The sequence below is a fragment of the Lineus longissimus genome, chromosome 13 (genome assembly GCF_910592395.1).
Source record: "Lineus longissimus chromosome 13, tnLinLong1.2, whole genome shotgun sequence".
Taxonomy (NCBI): Eukaryota; Metazoa; Nemertea; class Pilidiophora; order Heteronemertea; family Lineidae; genus Lineus; species Lineus longissimus.
In genome coordinates this window covers 16,498,841-16,516,909 of record NC_088320.1, presented here as the reverse complement: position 1 = coordinate 16,516,909, position 18,069 = coordinate 16,498,841, and the positions used below count along the sequence as shown (strand labels likewise).

General features: G+C 43.8%; 3 protein-coding genes across 5 annotated transcripts in view; 2 read left to right on the top strand and 1 right to left on the bottom strand.

Annotated features, from left to right (window-relative positions):
* LOC135497776 (speckle-type POZ protein-like) overlaps positions 1–18,069 on the bottom strand; it is an 87,425-nt gene that overhangs the window by 10,374 nt on the left and 58,982 nt on the right. For 2 of the 3 annotated variants that reach the window (XM_064787665.1, XM_064787666.1), the window contains exon 3: positions 61–213. In XM_064787665.1, coding sequence (XP_064643735.1) covers positions 61–138 — 78 coding nt within the window. In that variant the 5' untranslated portion in view covers positions 139–213. Of the gene's footprint in view, positions 1–60; positions 214–841; positions 980–18,069 lie in introns of those variants that run through there. The other variant, XM_064787664.1, reaches the window with a different exon arrangement.
* LOC135497799 (RUN domain-containing protein 3B-like) lies at positions 1,234–8,112 on the top strand. The gene is made up of 9 exons (XM_064787721.1): positions 1,234–1,415; positions 1,912–2,027; positions 2,330–2,460; positions 3,011–3,096; positions 3,336–3,506; positions 4,549–4,711; positions 5,931–6,088; positions 6,445–6,618; positions 6,889–8,112. Exons 1-9 carry the CDS (start codon positions 1,345–1,347, stop codon positions 7,922–7,924), a joined length of 2,106 nt encoding a protein of 701 aa, XP_064643791.1. The 5' UTR covers positions 1,234–1,344; the 3' UTR covers positions 7,925–8,112.
* The window catches only part of LOC135497775 (N-chimaerin-like), a 47,369-nt gene continuing 38,623 nt past the window's right edge, over positions 9,324–18,069 (top strand). The window contains exon 1 of the mRNA XM_064787663.1: positions 9,324–9,476. Coding sequence (XP_064643733.1) covers positions 9,458–9,476 — 19 coding nt within the window. The 5' untranslated portion in view covers positions 9,324–9,457. The remainder of the gene's footprint in view (positions 9,477–18,069) is intronic.

Below are 18,069 nucleotides of genomic sequence, written 5' to 3'. Positions count from 1 at the left end.
GAAGTTGTACCGTACCACTAGAATAAAGACAAGGCCTCGTCGATAATCCAATCAACTTACCTGGGTGTAACACCAGTTCTCAGCGACGGGACAGATCATGTCCGAGGGTGGAGGGGTGGGCACTCGACTGACAGCCATATTGGCCTCGCGCCCAGATTGCTCCGTCGACACCAGGTTTATATCGTAAGGCTACGTCCGGGAAACGAAGGCCACCTGTAAGACAAAAGACGTGGTTATTAGCTACTGACATCAAGAATTTAAGTAAAGACCAGACTTTTCGGCCATTTCTAAATGTTATGCTGGGGTTCTGGAGGGTGAACAACTGGTTGGAAGTTTGTTTTTTATTGGTCTTTACCTCAAAACCAAACCAGGATTTTCTCTTTTCAGTAATGTCAGCATTGATGCCGAGGGAAAAAAATTGTATGCATTACTGTACGTAGTGCATTGAATTCAAACATTTTCCTCTCTGGACTAGTTAGAGGTCCTCTCTCGAGTCTCTGTATATGCCACTACGGTTTATTTTATGACAATGACCTAGAATCGTGTTGCATGATCGTGGCTTAAACTGTGAAGTTTCACTTTCCAGGCCTACCAGTATACCCCAGCCAGGCTAATCAACTGATAAATCGAGTTGAGACATAACTAGGCCCATTAAACCACAGCTCATGTGTGTGGGCCTATAAAAGTAAACAAAAGCTTGAATTGTACAGGTCTGCACACATGGATTTATACACACTGTACATCATGTACACGTTCAGATACAGTCTTGTCATTCAAGAAAGAAACTAAATCCGAACACGATAATCGGAGCGGAATGCTTTGATTTAGAAAAAATACTAACCAACAAAACTTGGCAAATCACTAGATAACAATACGTTTGGTCTATCCGACACGTTATTTTGGCAAAATGATGAATTTGGTTGGTGTTATCACGGTTGAAATAGAGCACTAAAATCCCGAGCCCCGGGTCAGTGTTCGATAGTTCATACGGGTTCTTCTTGCACTTGACCCAGAAAGTTGACCTAGTAATCTCTAAACTAGGTCAGGTCATATTTTATAAAAAGAAGATATTTTACATGAAATTAATTATCAATCTTTCATTAACAGTTTGGATTACATGCAAAAATATCAAAATATTTTTCAATTTTTATTCTTTTACTCTTTTATTACCAATTTTATACAAATTTGCTTGACCCAGTTTTAGAGAGTTTATTCAAAATGGGGTCTGTCAGCTGACTGCTAATGTTCCCATTTTCTGCTACAAAACCAGGAAACAAAGCTTTGTTTCGCTTTCAAGTGACAAATATATCTATTATTTAGCATTGTAAATGTACTCTGAACAATATGAATGAAAGTAAAGATTTCCAGCTCCACCAGATAGCGGTGGAGAGGAAGAATTTGGCTCAGGTTTGCAGGTAGGTTGGGTACAAATCTCGGACTCCTGTCACTGTGAGTGTCATCAGTGTTCAGCAGTGCATTGTGTCAGTTTCACTTCAGTGACACTGATAGATATTGACATTGTCCTGTCCCATTGTCACCGTCAGGCTGTCCTGATAATCCATTCCGTCAATCATGCATTCATGATGAACAGCACATGAATGGGAACGAGTTTACAATCCCCATCATGGCCAAAAAAAGGTCAATCACAATAACAATTGATTGTTTTTACGGTCGGTCAGCAATGTTTGAGGGCAGCACAATGATTTGCCGTGCCCTAACTTAACTGAATTAAAATCTGTCATGGTCAGTTGGGCTTGCTTTCTGTTGTATTACGAGTCCATAGTAGACGGCATTTGTCAGTCCAAAGCCCTGAAAGGGTTTCCTATAGCAAAGATCTGTACTTACGCCAGTTACGGTATATTTATTTTACTCCTTTGACTTTGTACCAATAAGAATGATCATGTTTTACAGGTTTGCGGTGAAGGGCCTCATTGACCGATCCTGCTTTGACACCATTGGCGAAAATTCACCGGAAATTGTCAATTTCTGCAACATCATGGAGCATGTTCTAACACACCGATTAAAACGTACGTCATTCTCAGCGATGAGGGTCAACATTTGTTTGAATCAACAGAAGCTTGAAGAGAGCTGTTCTCTGTCTCCATTATATGTTCGAGGCAAAGCTAGGTGTAATGAAAACAGCTGTTCCCTCGGGGACCCCCAATACAACTTTTGATGTTGGACGTTAAACTCAGAGCACTGGATGTGACCCCCCCCCCCAACCCCCTTAATTGTAATCTCAATTATTCCTTCCGATATGTTTTTTGCTAAAAACATAGTCGTAAGTTTGCAAAGTCTCCCTAAAGTAATTATTTTATTATGATTTCAGCACGCAGCTCATGGTACTCCCAAGATGATCGTAGCTTCTGGAACTATGTGAAAACTGCCTGCTTGTCCGTGCCTCATAACTGTATAGCTAGCATCAGAAGTATAGAGCACATCACCACACCACGAGGAAAGGTAACATTTATACTTGACGCGAAATATGCACCGTATAACAGTCTGTGCAACCAAATTTAGGAGTGACATTTTTCGGCGGGGAGGGGGGGGGTGAAGCTTCTGAAGTATTGTCTAATGGTTAAAATCGTCAAATATGCTCCTGACAACTTTGAATAACATCAGACATCAAGTTAGTCTCATGATCATTCTAAAATAAGATCAATTTTTTACTCAAAAAACGGATGTGTAGTGTGAGTACGGTGAAATCATGGGAAGAAAACCCTACTGGTAAGCTGGGTGTGTCTCAAATGATGCAATTGCTATTGAAAGGCCTGGCCAATTCGAGAATGGAGTTTATTTCATTTGGGCTGAATACAGAAGAATCTCTCTTAGCAGACACCCTTCTATTACAGACACCCTCTCTATTAGGGTCACTGGTTCTGTTCCTGAATCTCTCATTTCCTTTCAAATTGGCCTCTGTAATCAGGACACCTCTCTACAAAGGACAGCACTGGTCACTCAGCCCCAGGGGTGTCCACAACAGACATACAAACTGTATTTCTAATTTCAGGGACGAGCTTGGCTGAAGGTTGTGCTAATGGAGAAACGATTGTCGGAATATATTTCCACAGCTCTGAAACAGACAAGATTAACAAAGTGAGTGCATATGTTGTCCTCGTACTGTCATGAGGAGCATACGTCTTATACGAAGGCAGCAGCAATTAAGGTTTGACAAGATTTTAGTGTTTTGCTCAAGGTCACAAAGACCAACAGTGGTAATCTGAGACTGAGGGTCGAACCCAGGACCTCCTGATTATGGGCCTCGAGCTCTGACTTGGCCACCGCCGGTCTCACTAACAAACAATATTTGAACTTTGTGCACTTCTGTTTTCCAGGGCGGCGTACACTGAAGATGCCCTCATGCTGTCAGATGATGTCCACCTGTTAACGGGGGCACTGCTGGGTCTCAACGCCATGGACTTCAGCTTCGACCTTAAGGGGGAGAACGTGGATATTGGTGGTCTACCTGTCATTGACTATAGTCCTTTCCTAAAGTTCCAGCAGTGGTATGTCATCATCTTTCTATCTAATTGGTCTTTTCTGTCTCAGGCTGAGTTTAGGTTATCATCAAACTCTTGAAAGGCTTGATAAGATGAGATATGTCTTGGTGAGAACAGGTTGATGATGAAAGGCTTGATAAGATGAGATATGTCTTGGTGAGAACAGGTTGATGATGAAAGGCTTGATAAGATGAGATATGTCTTGGTGAGAACAGGTTGATGATGAAAGGCTTGATAAGATGAGATATGTCTTGGTGAGAACAGGTTGATGATGATATATGGGCTTCTCACTAAGTATGTGCGCAAAGCTTTCCAGCTTTTCAGTACTCCCCCTTGTACACTAGACCCCAGACCACTGCCTGTGTAGGTGCGTGAAAATATTGTGAGATTGCAAGAAAAGACACCCTCTAATTGTCCCCTGGATGGGATTTTTTTTCCCTGGTGTAGATATCAGGTACATACAGACTACAGTCTTGCTCATATACAGGCAAAAGTGTCCGTCCATGGATAGTTGATGGGACTAATCCGTGGACAGAACGTCCATGAACCTCCGTGGACGGAACGTCCATGAACCTCCGTGGACGGAACGTCCATGAACCTCCGTGGACGGAACGTCCATGAACCTCCGTGGACGGAACGTCCATGAACCTCCGTGGACGGAACGTCCATGAACCTCCGTGGACGGAACGTCCATGAACCTCCGTGGACGGAACGTCCATGAACCTCCGTGGACGGAACGTCCATGAACCTCCGTGGACGGAACGTCCATGAACCTCCGTGGACGGAACGTCCATGGACTGTCAACTATCTGTGGACGGACACTCTTGCCTGTGTTTCAATGTCAAAACTTACTATATTCGATATCTCTCAAATTTATGCACCAAATCCAATCCCAGTTATCGAATACGGTCACAAATTTTGCTTTCTTTAAGTGTTAACCCATGAGTTTTTCATTATGCAAACAGCAATTTAAAAAACCCTTAGAAATTGTTTTTATTGCAAAAGTTTTTAAAATTCTCGATGAAATGTTTCAGTTGATTATTTCCAGCGCGGAGAGCATCCACAGTGATAGGAAGGAGCTCCATGAGTTGAGTAACTCCAACAGCAGCAGCAGCATCTTGAGTGAGGACATGATGGCCATGGACGAGGACTCACTACGCACCAAATATCTCAAGATGGAAACGAAATATAAAGGTGTCTGTGAACAAAAGGTGAGCCGCAATACTGCTAATGAACCAGATTCAAATCCGGGCTTCGAATGCGGGTATGGGTACAACCCTGGGGTGAGTGGTTGGAAAGGCCGTTACTCCCCCACTCCATTAACCCCCAGCTTGTTATCAGCGGGATTCGAATGCGGGTATGGGTACAACCCTGGGGTGAGTGGTTGGAAAGGCTGTTACTCCCCCACTCCATTAACCCCCAGCTTGTTATCAGCGGGATTCGAATGCGGGTATGGGTACAACCCTGGGGTGAGTGGTTGGAAAGGCCGTTACTTCCTGACTCCATTAACCCCCAGCTTGTTATCAGCGGGATTCCAGTGCGGGTATGGGTACAACCCTGGAGTGAGTGGTTGGAAAGGCAGTTACTTCCTGACTCCATTAACCCCCAGCTTGTTATCAGCGGGCTTCCAGTGCGGGTATGGGTGCAACCCTGGGGTGAGTGGTTGGAAAGGCCGTTACTCCCCGACTCCATTAACCCCCAGCTTGTTATCAGCGGGCTTCCAGTGCGGGTATGGGTACAACCCTGGGGTGAGTGGTTGGAAAGGCCGTTACTTCCTGACTCCATTAACCCCCAGCTTGTTATCAGCGGGCTTCCAGTGCGGGTATGGGTACAACCCTGGGGTGAGTGGTTGGAAAGGCCGTTACTTCCTGACTCCATTAACCCCCAGCTTGTTATCAGCGGGATTCGAATGCGGGTATGGGTACAACCCTGGGGTGAGTGGTTGGAAAGGCCGTTACTTCCTGACTCCATTAACCCCCAGCTTGTTATCAGCGGGATTCGAATGCGGGTATGGGTACAACCCTGGGGTGAGTGGTTGGAAAGGCTGTTACTCCCCCACTCCATTAACCCCCAGCTTGTTATCAGCGGGCTTCGAATGCGGGTATGGGTACAACCCTGGGGTGAGTGGTTGGAAAGGCCGTTACTTCCTGACTCCATTAACCCCCAGCTTGTTATCAGCGGGCTTCCAGTGCGGGTATGGGTACAACCCTGGGGTGAGTGGTTGGAAAGGCCGTTACTTCCTGACTCCATTAACCCCCAGCTTGTTATCAGCGGGCTTCCAGTGCGGGTATGGGTACAACCCTGGGGTGCTCGTTATCCCTGGTCATTATCATGCCGTCAGATCAGGTATCAGTCATCAGATTGAATAAATCTGTTGCTAGAATTGTTATGACGGTCAAAATAACTTGCGTTTAAAAACAATTCTTGCAGGGTTATCTAGAAGAACTTGTGAGACTTCGTCAGGACCAGCTGGAAGATGTCCAAGCACAACGAACCAAACTTGTACAAACGTTTAATAATATGGAAACGGAGAATAAACGTGATCGCCAGCAACTAGAATCTGTGATAATAGAACTCCAAGCCCAACTGTAAGCAGTAATCACACCCACATGAAACATCTCAATATCACTTACGTATCCATATCAATATTACATCATGTAATGTAATTCGCAATAATGTCTGCAAAAAGTGATATTTTTCAGTGTTCATCTCTCATCATAGCTACAATTATTGCACATTGCTGCGATAAAAATCGCAAAACACTTTAAGTTTAACAACTGATGTTACCTGCAGATAAGTAGTTTTTGTATCACTCATCACACATGCAATGATCACTTTGCCATAAAAATTGCTTGCGTATCGTGCACTTTTAGTTCAAGAATTGGCATGAAAAGATTGCAAACTGCAATGGCCAGTAGAGCTCTGTATCATTCGATCTTTTCAGGGCAATCGCCAAACAGGACCAACTTAAATTGGCGTGGCAGTTGAAAGAATACTTACGGCACCACCACCACCAGGAGCCGCCACCAATCATCCGAGAGCCATCGATGGAGGCGATCAATTACCATGAGGTACAGAAGTCACCGCTGAGAACGAGAGCACAGGGCGAGGCAGATAGGTTGGTGTCTCATTTTAGATATCATTTTTAGCAAACCTAAAACGGCTCCGAGAATTGAATTGAAGAAGACAGGCCAGTCATATGGTGTGGTTATCTTCAAAATCATGGATCTAGCATTAAGACTTTAGAGAACCCTCAATGTATTACTTCCATTCTTTGAACCCATTCCCAAGTGCTCACAATGTAATGTTACTGATTTGTCAGGTGGTCCTTTAAACTTGTTTTGTTTCTTTTTCTGGTGGTCATTTAAATGTGTCTTGGTTCTTTCAGGCTAAGTACCGCTTCCAACGAACTCTCCACTGCTCACGGCCTCGCAGACAATCGCAGCCTCCTCTCAGATAGCCGCAGTCTCCTGTCTGAGCTCTCAGCAGCCGGTGTCCTCTTGGATGACACTTCCAGTATGATCCCGATGGCTGGCTCCTTCACATCTCTCAGCAGTGCCCGATCAGGCGAAACAAGGTCCAACGACACAAGTAAATTCAAGATAGATTTTGTCCGCAGCGACCCGATGACATCTGCCGTCAATACCAAGTTATTGTCACCAGTTGCAATGGCGGTTTTGGAGTCGAATGCGTTTGATCACGATGACGACGATAACGTGACCTATTACACGGGTCATAACGAGAACAAAGTGTGTGTCACTGCTGATGTGCATCGGGCCGATTCGTTGCTGTCACCGGTAGAAGATAAAGCCGACCTTCCAAGTATACCTGTAGCAGGCGTTACTGTACCATCTGATGCTGATGACTCTGATATTGTTACAAATGATGGAGAGGGGGGCACCAGAAAGGGAGGATCAGTTGAGGCCCACAATGGGATAAGTGATAATGAGATGCCAACTGAGAACTGTGATGCGTCTGCTAGTCAAATAGAAACAGTGAGTAGTCAGATGTCGTCAGTTCTGGAAGGGACAGATATTTCCCTTGATTTTGAAAATCCAGGACATTCCGTTACAAATAACGTAAAAGGTGAAAGTGGCCAGTCCGAATCTGGTGTTGTGAATGGTGCTGTTTTGAATTCTAGTCCTAATCAAAATGGTTTGGGCAGCAAAAAGCTGTCCAATGTTGAGACAATTGATAAAAACATGGCAGAGGAAATTTTGGCTGACCAGGAGAGGTTGGATGATTTTCGTCAGCCGTGTGAAGGCGTGATGAGTGAAAGTCTTACGGGCGTTGAACAAACGGGGGATGTTTCGGGGAAAAGTGCTGAAGAGGACCACAATGGGGATGTAGATGTCGGGGGCCACAATGGGGAAGAGAACTATGATATTGATGTTGAAGACGATGATTACCACTGGGATGAATAATGTCAAACCTGGACTCCAGGTTATATTATCCTTACAGACAGTCATATTATGAATAATTGTACATGTGCTATTACCTAGAAACAGGGTTGACCCAAAAGATTTTTTCATGATTCGCTCTGTACTTATATTTGTGCAGTTATCGTATTAGCTGATCATTAAAGGCATACGCCATTCAGGTCCATTTGAAATTTTAACTTCAAGTTCTGTTTTTGATTTGATCTGCAATTTAAATTGGATGACGTCTCATAGAACGGAGTCAATCGTCACATCTTACAGATATGAAGGAATGACATACTCCATCTTCATAACAATAACGCAAGATAACTCCACCCTGAATCAGACAATTAATATTTGCCATGAGTCACAATTATAACCTGCTTATTTCTGGTTTTTTGATGCATGAAATAAGACAAAAGAAGGTTGTAATTGAAACTGACCAGCTGTAGTCCTAGACCTCAACTTCTGCTATTTGACCAGGTATGACTGATTGGCCTTGCTCTATAGTAGGCTGTGGCTAGGGTCATGAATATTCACCATTAAGGTGGGCCCGGTGACTCTTCTTTGTCTAGTGTTAAAGTTCCGGAGATGGAGTATTTCTTAGAATAAAAGTCACTCGTATGACTACTATATGTAGTTTCTTCCTTCCTACCTCCAAACCAAAGGAAGGCTATCCTTTCTTCCTCCAAACCGAAGATAGACGGTCCGTTCTTCCTTCAAACCAAAGATAGGCGGTCCCTTCTTCCTCCAAACCAAAGATAGACTGTCCTTTCTTCCTTCAAACCAAAGATATACTGTCCTTTCTTCCTTCAAACCAAAGATAGACTGTCCTTTCTTCCTCCAAACCAAAGATAGACTGTCCTTTCTTCCTTCAAACCAAAGATAGACTGTCCTTTCTTCTCCAAACCAAAGATATACTGTCCTTTCTTCCTCCAAACCAAAGATAGACCGTCCTTTCTTCCTCCAAACCAAAGATAGACTGTCCTTTCTTCTCCAAACCCAAGATATACTGTCCTTTCTTCCTTCAAACCAAAGATAGACTGTCCCTTCTTCCTTCAAACCAAAGATATACTGTCCTTTCTTCTTCAAACCCAAGATATACTGTCCTTTCTTCCTTCAAACCAAAGATAGACGGTCGGGTCCCTTCTTCCTTCAAACCAAAGATAGACTGCCCTTCTTCCTTCAAACCAAAGATATACTGTCCTTTTTTCATCTAAACCAAAGATAGACGGTCCCTTCTTACTCTAAACCAAAGATAGACGGTCCTTTCTTCCTACAAACCAAAGATATCCTGAGCGAAACGACTTCGATTTGGAGCGAAACGACTGGGGGCGAATATGGTCAGGGAGCGAATCAACCGCAATTCTAGTTCCCCATATCGCCAAAACGGAGCGAGCAGTCAGTCAACATGGAGTAAATATTGATTCTTTTCAACCCTAATCATCATCAAATGTTAAATATTTCTCCGAATTTGTGCATCTGATCTTCTGGCAAATGATACCTTAGGAAGCCAAGTCTCGGATCTATGTAAGAAATATGGCGACTTGCAGATCTGGTGAGTAGATTTTGTAAAATCTTGGTTTGAACATTGCCGGTGGTGGCCACTGTCTGAGTATGCACATACATTGTATACAGGTATTGTGTACACAATGTACAGTGTGTGTCATTGTAAATGTAGACAGTTTGCATAATGATAGACTGATAAAAAATCTGATCGTTTATATTGCTGATTTCATGGAGGGGGGGGGGGGGGGTGGGGGGTGGTTGAATTGTTGTTCACCTTCCCTGAGTTTGCATAGTGCATGAGGCCGAGTTTGATAGACCCCTGGCCCTGGCCCCTCCAGCATGGTGCAGCGGGTTCGAAAATATCGAATCCCCACCCTTTTAGGCCTTTTGCTGGCATTATACACATCCCTTCCTGCAACTTGATTTTTCGGGAAAGAGGTAGACCTACCGGTAAGTCTTAAGACTGATAGATGAGTGACCCTGACAGACACGGCCGAGAGTAGAGTTGAAAATTAAGGGGGCTATATCGTGCGTGGGTGTGGCATGTTGCTTTTAAAGTTGGCCCTTTGACTTAATGAATAATGCAGGCATAATATCAGGGCATTTCACTTGATACTTACTAGTACTACCTCACTGTGTACGGAGGAGTCGTGCTGTAGGCCCTGTTTGCGATGTATTGAGGGTTATTGCGATCTATTTGCCCCGCTCACATCATTCTTTGCAAACAAAGATGCATTACCATCAGGAGAGACCCCCCCCTAACTTTTACATAGATAAAAGCATCAGAATATGGGACAGTTCCATCAGGTCAAGGACCATTATCATCCATTTCCTGAGTTGTTCACTCAAGATGAAGTCATAGGTCAAGTGATAGTCGCATCATGACTTTTAAAAAAGATAAAGAAAACGAAATCACCAAACATAAATTGACATTTGCAAAACCTGGATGGCCAACTTTTCCCTTGTCGTTATCTTCTAGTTGTTTTATAAATTTAACTTACTGAGGTTGGAAGTTTTCAGGACACTCGGCCAAATATACTTAGGCCAGAAATGTACCATAATCAATAAATATTATTCCACCTTGTAAAGATTTCCCAAATTGCTTAAAGTTGGATGATTTGTAATTTTAAATGAGTACTCAGCAATTCTTAAATACATTTCTTGATGTGTTTGTTGTTTTACATGGATCTAGTCTAAATCGTCTACAGTTTCAGAGCAGTTTTTCATGAGGGGGGGGGGATTATTGGCTGACAATCAATTACATGCCAGTCATAACACATCCAGGTAGCATGCAATACTGTACATATATACACCTTTCTCTTATTTTCTTATGCCTCCTTTGTTGAGATGTAACATATCGTACAGTGCCGTATGATTGTGTTCAACTTGAATCCATACCCAAGCAACCCTAGTGGGTGAAAGTGTGCAGAGGCCTTCCATTCGTACTTGGCCAAGGAAGAGGATCAGCTGCATGCTCTGACTGGTTGTGTTAGTACGTAAGGGGGGGGGGGGGTACCATGTGGAACAGGAGTGGGTCCAGGAAGTGAAAGCGTTGCTCATCACTCAAGTCCTGGTTAGTCTGAAAGAGTTTCTAAAATAAGGGTGCCCCACTGGTTCCATCTCTGTGCATGGGGCGCCCCACTGGATCCACCTCTGTGCATGGGGTGCCCCACTGGATCCATCTCTGTGCATGGGTGCCCCACTGGATCCATCTCTGTTCATGGGTGCCCCACTGGATCAATCTCTGTGCATGGGGTGCCCCGCTGGATCCATCTCTGTTCATGGGTGCCCCACTGGATCCATCTCTCTGCATGGGGTGCCCCACTGGATCCATCTCCGTGCATGGGGTGCCCCACTGGATCCATCTCTGCATGGGGTGCCCCACTGGATCCATCTCTGTGCATGGGGTGCCCCACTGGATCCATCTCTATGCATGGGGTGCCCCACTGGATTCATCTCTGTGCATGGGGTGCCCCACTGGATCCATCTCTGTGCATGGGGTGCCCCACTGGATTCATCTCTGTGCATGGGGTGCCCCACTGGATCCATCTCTGCATGGGGTGCCCCACTGGATCCATCTCTGTGCATGGGGTGCCCCACTGGATCCATATCTGTGCATGGGGTGCAGTCTGTGATGGACTGCTTTAGGCCCTGTAACGCAGTCTTTTTGGAAAGTGACATATTATCTATTGGGCACCATTGGTTTTCACAACCACAATTCCCTTGAGAGGTACAAATGGTTGCATAAATAGAACCTCTCTATTAAGGACACCCTGGGGACTGACAAGTACTGTCCTTGATAGGGAGTTGTCCTGATTATAGAGGTCAAATTGAATGGAAACACCCAATTTGGGACCAAAACTAGTGTCCTTAATAGAGAGGGTGTCCTTAATAGAGAGTTGTCAGCTAAGGGAGGTTCTACTGTAGTCTCTCATTTGACCAACCGTTGCTCATTGGAGAGATTGTCTTTCAAATGACATGATCATGATGATTGAGGGCCTTTCCCTACTGGGTAAGTTATATATCATGACATGCTGGATAGGAAGTGTGGTACAATGGCATGATATCATATGCATGATATGTATGCTATGCAATTTGTAAATCCAATGTCTTGAATGGATGTACCAAGTTTGCATCCTATATGCAATAACTTGACGGACAAAAGAGATGGTAATTAGTGACAATTGGCTAATTATCGTTATCTGGATAATTAGAGTACTGACGAGACTGCAATGAAATCGCGGCCAGCACGTCATCGAAAAACTCGCGGGGTCTGTGCCATAGTGAGTAGATATCTGCAGCGGTTGGGTCTCTCATGCTTGGCTCTGTCATTTCTGTGTTGAATGCCATGTCGGTTGGGTGCAGTGTGTGTAGCTACAAGTAAGCAGGGCTATTAGAGATCACAGAGAAAACAGACAATTGTGTTTGTGCCTTTTTGTTTGCTTTGGCGCTCTTGAAATGTCTTCCTTCCCGAAGTCATCTTTTTCTGCGATACTTTCCATTTATAGTTCTATTTAACCTTCTCCTAAAATTGGTGTCACAAAGGGAAAACACTACTAGGGATTGAACCCAGGACCACTGGTGTATAAGGCCATCACTCTGCGGACTGAGCTAAAGGGAATTTCCCTCTAGCCTGGACTAGTAGGAATGATGCCACCACTGCTCGGGCAAAATATCCCTTTATGAAAAAAACTGCTTCCCTTTTGAATTAGGCCGTTAGTCCTGGCTAAAAGTCGTGAAAGGTCAGCCTTTCTTTGACGCCATCGCTGGTGACCAATTACAGTCTGTTTCTCTCGCTGACTTTAAGGGGATACGACATTTATCAAAACGTCCCAAGCGTTCAACTCAATAATCGTGATCATCGTGAATGCACCAAGCCTTTCTTCAGTCAAGCGACAAACTTGTCATTCATTCCTGGTCAAGTTTTTTTTTGGCAAAACATGTTTGTTGAAAGTGTACCCATGTTTCGGCAGGTGTCAAGGTCCTGGGAATGAAGTTTCCTTGATTCTTAGCAAAAAGGCGAGTTTTAGCCTGATTTTCTGATAGAAAACCCATATTAAGTAAACATCCATTTTGCGATTTGGTTTTAAAGTTGGCCCAAATACTCTGAAATTAGAAGGACATATAAGGACTCTGTTGGGCTAACGTACTGCCTTACTTTTCAGACATACTTGGCAAAGTCGATCAGATACATTGTACTTTAGGCTACTAACTCCAAGACTCTCACTAATTTGACACCACTTCAATTTATGCCCATAAAATAATTAGTTTTCTACAAAAGATGATGTCTGAGAGCTATGCATAAGTACTTTGTAATAATGTGTTCGATGGGGGCTACTAAAGGGACTGCGTACATACATGTAGGTTGTGGTATAGAATGGTGGCTGTTAAAGGGACTGCGTACATACATGTAGGTTGTGGTATAGAATGGTGGCTGTTAAAGGGACTGCGTACATACATGTAGGTTGTGGTATAGAATGGTGGCTGTTAAAGGGACTGCATGGTAGGGCTCTTCCCTGGCCAGGTGAAAATGTCCATCAGAAAAACCAGAGCGTGAATGCCCAAAACAGAAGTCTGTTCTCTGGAGGACTTAGACTAGAGTAAGAACTGAATCCCACCCTTGATATTGGCATTCACTCATGTTTTAGGATTTCAGGTTCTAGCCAAAAATGTGGATCCTGTGGTCAGTCCAAGTTACCGCAATGTCGTGGCATCATTAGTTATATATCATCATCAGGTGGCAGCACTTGTAGATCTATCTTGCCGACCACCCACCCCAGGGATCATAGAGTTGGGCAGCATCCCTGGGTACATGAACCCATGGAGCTGCAGACCTTACTCTGGCTCTGCTGAACATACCTCTCACAAGGACATGATGAGTTTACCTGGAGTCAGGCATGTTGGCTGCTCAGGTGAATGTTCATGTACTTCAGGGTACGGTTCAGAATATTCAGTCGTCATGTTTATGAGAAGATCATTGGAAAATACGTTTTCAAAAGATCGGTAACAAAGTCAGCTGACTAAGGATGATCCACCACAGACCCTAGAGCTTTGTGACAGGGTGGTGTCCTGGCAGTAAGGATGATCCACCACAGACCCTAGAGCTTTGTGACAGGGTGGTGTCCTCTGGCAGTATAAGGGTGATCCACCACAGACCCTAGAGCTTTGTGACAGGGTGGTGTCCTGGCAGTAAGGATGATCCACCACAGACCCTAGAGCTTTGTGGCAGGGTGGTGTCCTGGCAGTATAAGGGTGATCCACCACAGACCCTAGAGCTTTGTGACAGGGTGGTGTCCTGGCAGTATAAGGATGATCCACCACAGACCCTAGAGCTTTGTGACAGGATGGTGTCCTGGCAGTATTTCTCTCGATTCTTGATATAATGATCAAGAAATCTGGCGAGGGCTCCTTAAAACTAAACAGGTGTCATGCGATGCTGAGGTACGCTCATATGCTGTAATTACGGCCCATGAGCCAGTGTTGATGAGATTTACCCTTGACTCAATAAAAAGATTCAGTGTGTTTGGATGCTCAGGAATTTGTTTATTATCAACAACATGACTTCAGCATTTGAATCTGAGATGAACACATCGACCACCGCAGGGCAGCTGGTTGGCTTATCATCGTGCTCTGCGTGTTCTGGGTGAAGAGAAGAGATTTTTTATCTGGTTGCGATAATTGTTGCAGTTCTCTGGAAGAAAGATCTCTCGTTTATGAGGGCCTAACAGCACCCAGCAAAGAGCGATTTACCAAAATCTACTGAGCTACCTGCAACTTTAATTGCATGCGACAATGATTGCTTCTCTGCGGTGGTTATTGCAGTGTGATCAGAATGAATAGAGGACAGAATACAGTGGAACCTCCCTTAGCGGACACCTCTCTATTAAGGACAACCTCTCTATTGAGGACACTAGTTTTGGTTCCAAATTAGTCATTTCCATTCAATTTGACCACTCTTATCAGGACACCTCTCTATTAAGGACAACTCATGTCAGTCACGAGGGTGTCCTTAATAGAGAGGTTCTACTGTGTTGAATCCTGTACGATGTATAAATCACATTTCAAAGGAAACTCGAGTGCAATACCAGGATTTCTACTCTGGCAATCGCCAAGTAAGCCAATGTTCCCCGCCTTATGGGGTGGAACGTGTAATTTCTAGCGTCTGATTTAAACACCGGTCGGTAATAAAGCTGAGAAATGAACCATAGAACCTGCCAGTTGATGCCGCCATCATCCAGCAGTAACTCTTGGGAGCTGTCATGAAAGTGGTGGCAGTGTTTCATGGGAAGGTATTGGATTAGCATTTCACCATTTGGCTGAGATTCTTCTATTCCTTTTTTATACGTGTTAAAGGCATGCTGTTCCTAAAATGATTTGTAATTTGAAAATTATTTGAAATTTGAAAATTTGAAAATTTGAAATTGTGTAAATACGCATTATATGAATTCCCGAAATGCTCTGGTGTAGACCAGAACAGTAGAACCTCTCTATCAAGGACACTCTAGGGACTGACAAGTGTTGTCCTTAATAGGGAGTTGTCCTGATAAGAGAGGTCAAAATACATGGAAACAACCAATTTGGGACCAAAACTTGGTCCTTTATGGAGGGGTGTCCCTAACAGAGAGTTGTCCGCTAAGGGATATTCCACTGTACTATGAGTACCAAGTTTTAGCAAATTTGTATCAGCAGTGTGTAACTGCGTTCTATTTTCCTGCCCCATGATTACGAACCACAATCCACGTACCATTTTAGATTGGTAAACCAAGAGTATGTTGAAATGTAGTAGTTGTGGTGCTGACCTAGGATGACTGCTCATCCTATCCTGCCTTGTTCGTTATGCTAATTGATGTGATCCAGTGTAACAGCTCTATTCCCTTGATGAGATGGTGAGCACTAACAGACTTTGAGGTTTCCTCCAAATGTCCCATTGAGAGTTGGAGAATGAGTCATCGCAACAGTGAGGCGTATACATTACCTCGGGAAGCTGTCCGTTTGATCTGACGTCTGCTTGGTGATGACATTTGATGCAATGAATACTCAGAAATGGCAATTTGGGACTCTTTTGGGGGGAATTGGGTGCAGTGTGGGAGCGTTTGAAGAGGGGGAAGGGGGGTACCCAGTCCCATCGTATGAATACGTCTATCCTTGGGTGTGCATTATCCCAGGAAGCTGTTGGTTGGGTCTAATGTCTGCTCTGTGATGACATTTGATGCACTGTATACTCAGAAATTGCATTGTGGGACTCATTTTAGAGGAGGAATGGGGCAGAGGGGGATGAGGCCTGTCAGGGGTACTGTCCCGATGACATGGAAAAGATGATATCCTGGTAGGCAGAACCTGTTGGTTGGATCTAATGTCTGCTCTGTGATGACATTTGATGCACTGTATACTCAGAAATTGCATTGTGGGACTTATTTTAGAGGAGGAATGGGGCAGAGGGGGATGAGGCCTGTCAGGGTACTGTCCCGATGACATGGAAAAGATGGGGGGTGCTCCTATCAGGATGTCTCATAATGTGAAAGAACATGTAACTCCCTCTATAGATGCATTATTTTGGGAACTTGTTTGGTTGAGGTCTGTGATGACATTTATTGTGCTTTAATGAAAATCCACCTATCAACAATCATGAGTGGAATATGCTTTATCAGCAAAATGGATGTCTGTACAGTAATAGTCAGTTGCATCATTGCTGGCTGCAGGAGGTTGATGAACCTGTGATATCGCTCAGAATCTTACATCAAATGATACCAGCGGTCATAATAATGATAATCAGTCTGGATCCCATTGATTTGATTGCGATTGCCTCTATAAACAGAGGTGACTCATTGTTTTATCAGCTCCTGGGTAGGAGGTTGGCAATGAAAGTCTGATACAGGGTCTTAAAGGCCTTCGCCCTTCTTAAAAAATTTAGAAGTTTGTAATAGAATTTGAAAATTTCCAATTGCGTGACTAAGTATTGAATATAAATTTCAGCTCCACCGTTCTTAACCCTTAAATGTCCAGATGAGATAGCTCAAATTCAATGAAAACAAGCAATTCGGGACCAAAACCTGTGTGTTTAATAAGGAAGGTTTAACTTTAGTTGCATTGTGTAGGAGTAGGAGTTTCGTTATTTCTACCTGGTTCACCTGACGAGACTAGTTCTTATACCTTTGTCTGCCGTCAGCTGAGCAGGAACACTTTCCCAGTATCGCTAGATGAATCAACGATTGGAAAAGTACAACCACAAGATTGTTGGGATATTTTAACAGTGAAATGTTCTGATTTCACTGTAGGGCGGGAGTACAGGAATAACTCTGCGCTTGGAGGGATTTAGGACTGAAGTGAGAATGGTGATCACTACTTTATCAAGGATTATCACAACTTAACTTTGTCTGCCATCAGTTTTGGAGGAACGCCAGTATCGCTGGATGATCGACTGTAGTCAACTAAACCACAAGATTATAGGTATTATTTCAGTGATATTTTATCTGATGAAAGGATTATTTCAGTTCTTGAATGGATTTTGGACCTCGTTGCAGCCAATGATCATCACGTTTTATCTCACTGACTGAGGAACTTCAATTGACCAGCACTGAATTAGGGAGATAGATACTACCTCTCATGAACTGCTGATATGACTGAAAAGAGGGAATTATACTTCAGAATAGACCTGGAAGAGAAAATACTTACATGTTGTTCAAAATACTGGCTGTTCTCAATCGCATGAACTTTGTATAAACCACCGAAAGTTTTAGGCAACAAAAAATACGTTCCGAGAAAAATCTAAAGATCTTGATTGAAACTTCTGGGATTTTAAGCTTCTACGATTTAACAGAAACAATTCGATAACTGTTTTTTCGAATTGATTCAGTTTTTGAAGTGATTGTTTTCCTGGTGAGCTCACTATGGATTATCGTTACGGAGCAATCCCTCTTCCTGGTCTTGTACAATCAAGCATCATGCTGAAAGGATCAACGGTAGAATCACCAGTGGTGGAGACAGTACCGCCTTCTCTGGGGCTAATCCTTGAGCGCTGTCGGGAATCTGTCAAGAGCAGCATGGATTATGTGGGTCTGGAGGAGGAGAGCAGCGAGGGTAGGTGACATCAGTATAAGCAATGTCAGTGCGTCTCTGTTCTGATAATGTCTTTTGCATATTGG

Bases quoted from the DNA above. Each gene is read 5' to 3' on its own strand.
- LOC135497799 (XM_064787721.1), top strand. From the start codon at position 1,345: ATGAATGAAAGTAAAGATTTCCAGCTCCACCAGATAGCGGTGGAGAGG. The intron at 2,028-2,329 runs GTACGTCATTCT...TTATGATTTCAG, and splicing joins TCTAACACACCGATTAAAAC to CACGCAGCTCATGGTACTCC. The intron at 3,507-4,548 runs GTATGTCATCAT...GATTATTTCCAG, and splicing joins TTCCTAAAGTTCCAGCAGTG to CGCGGAGAGCATCCACAGTG.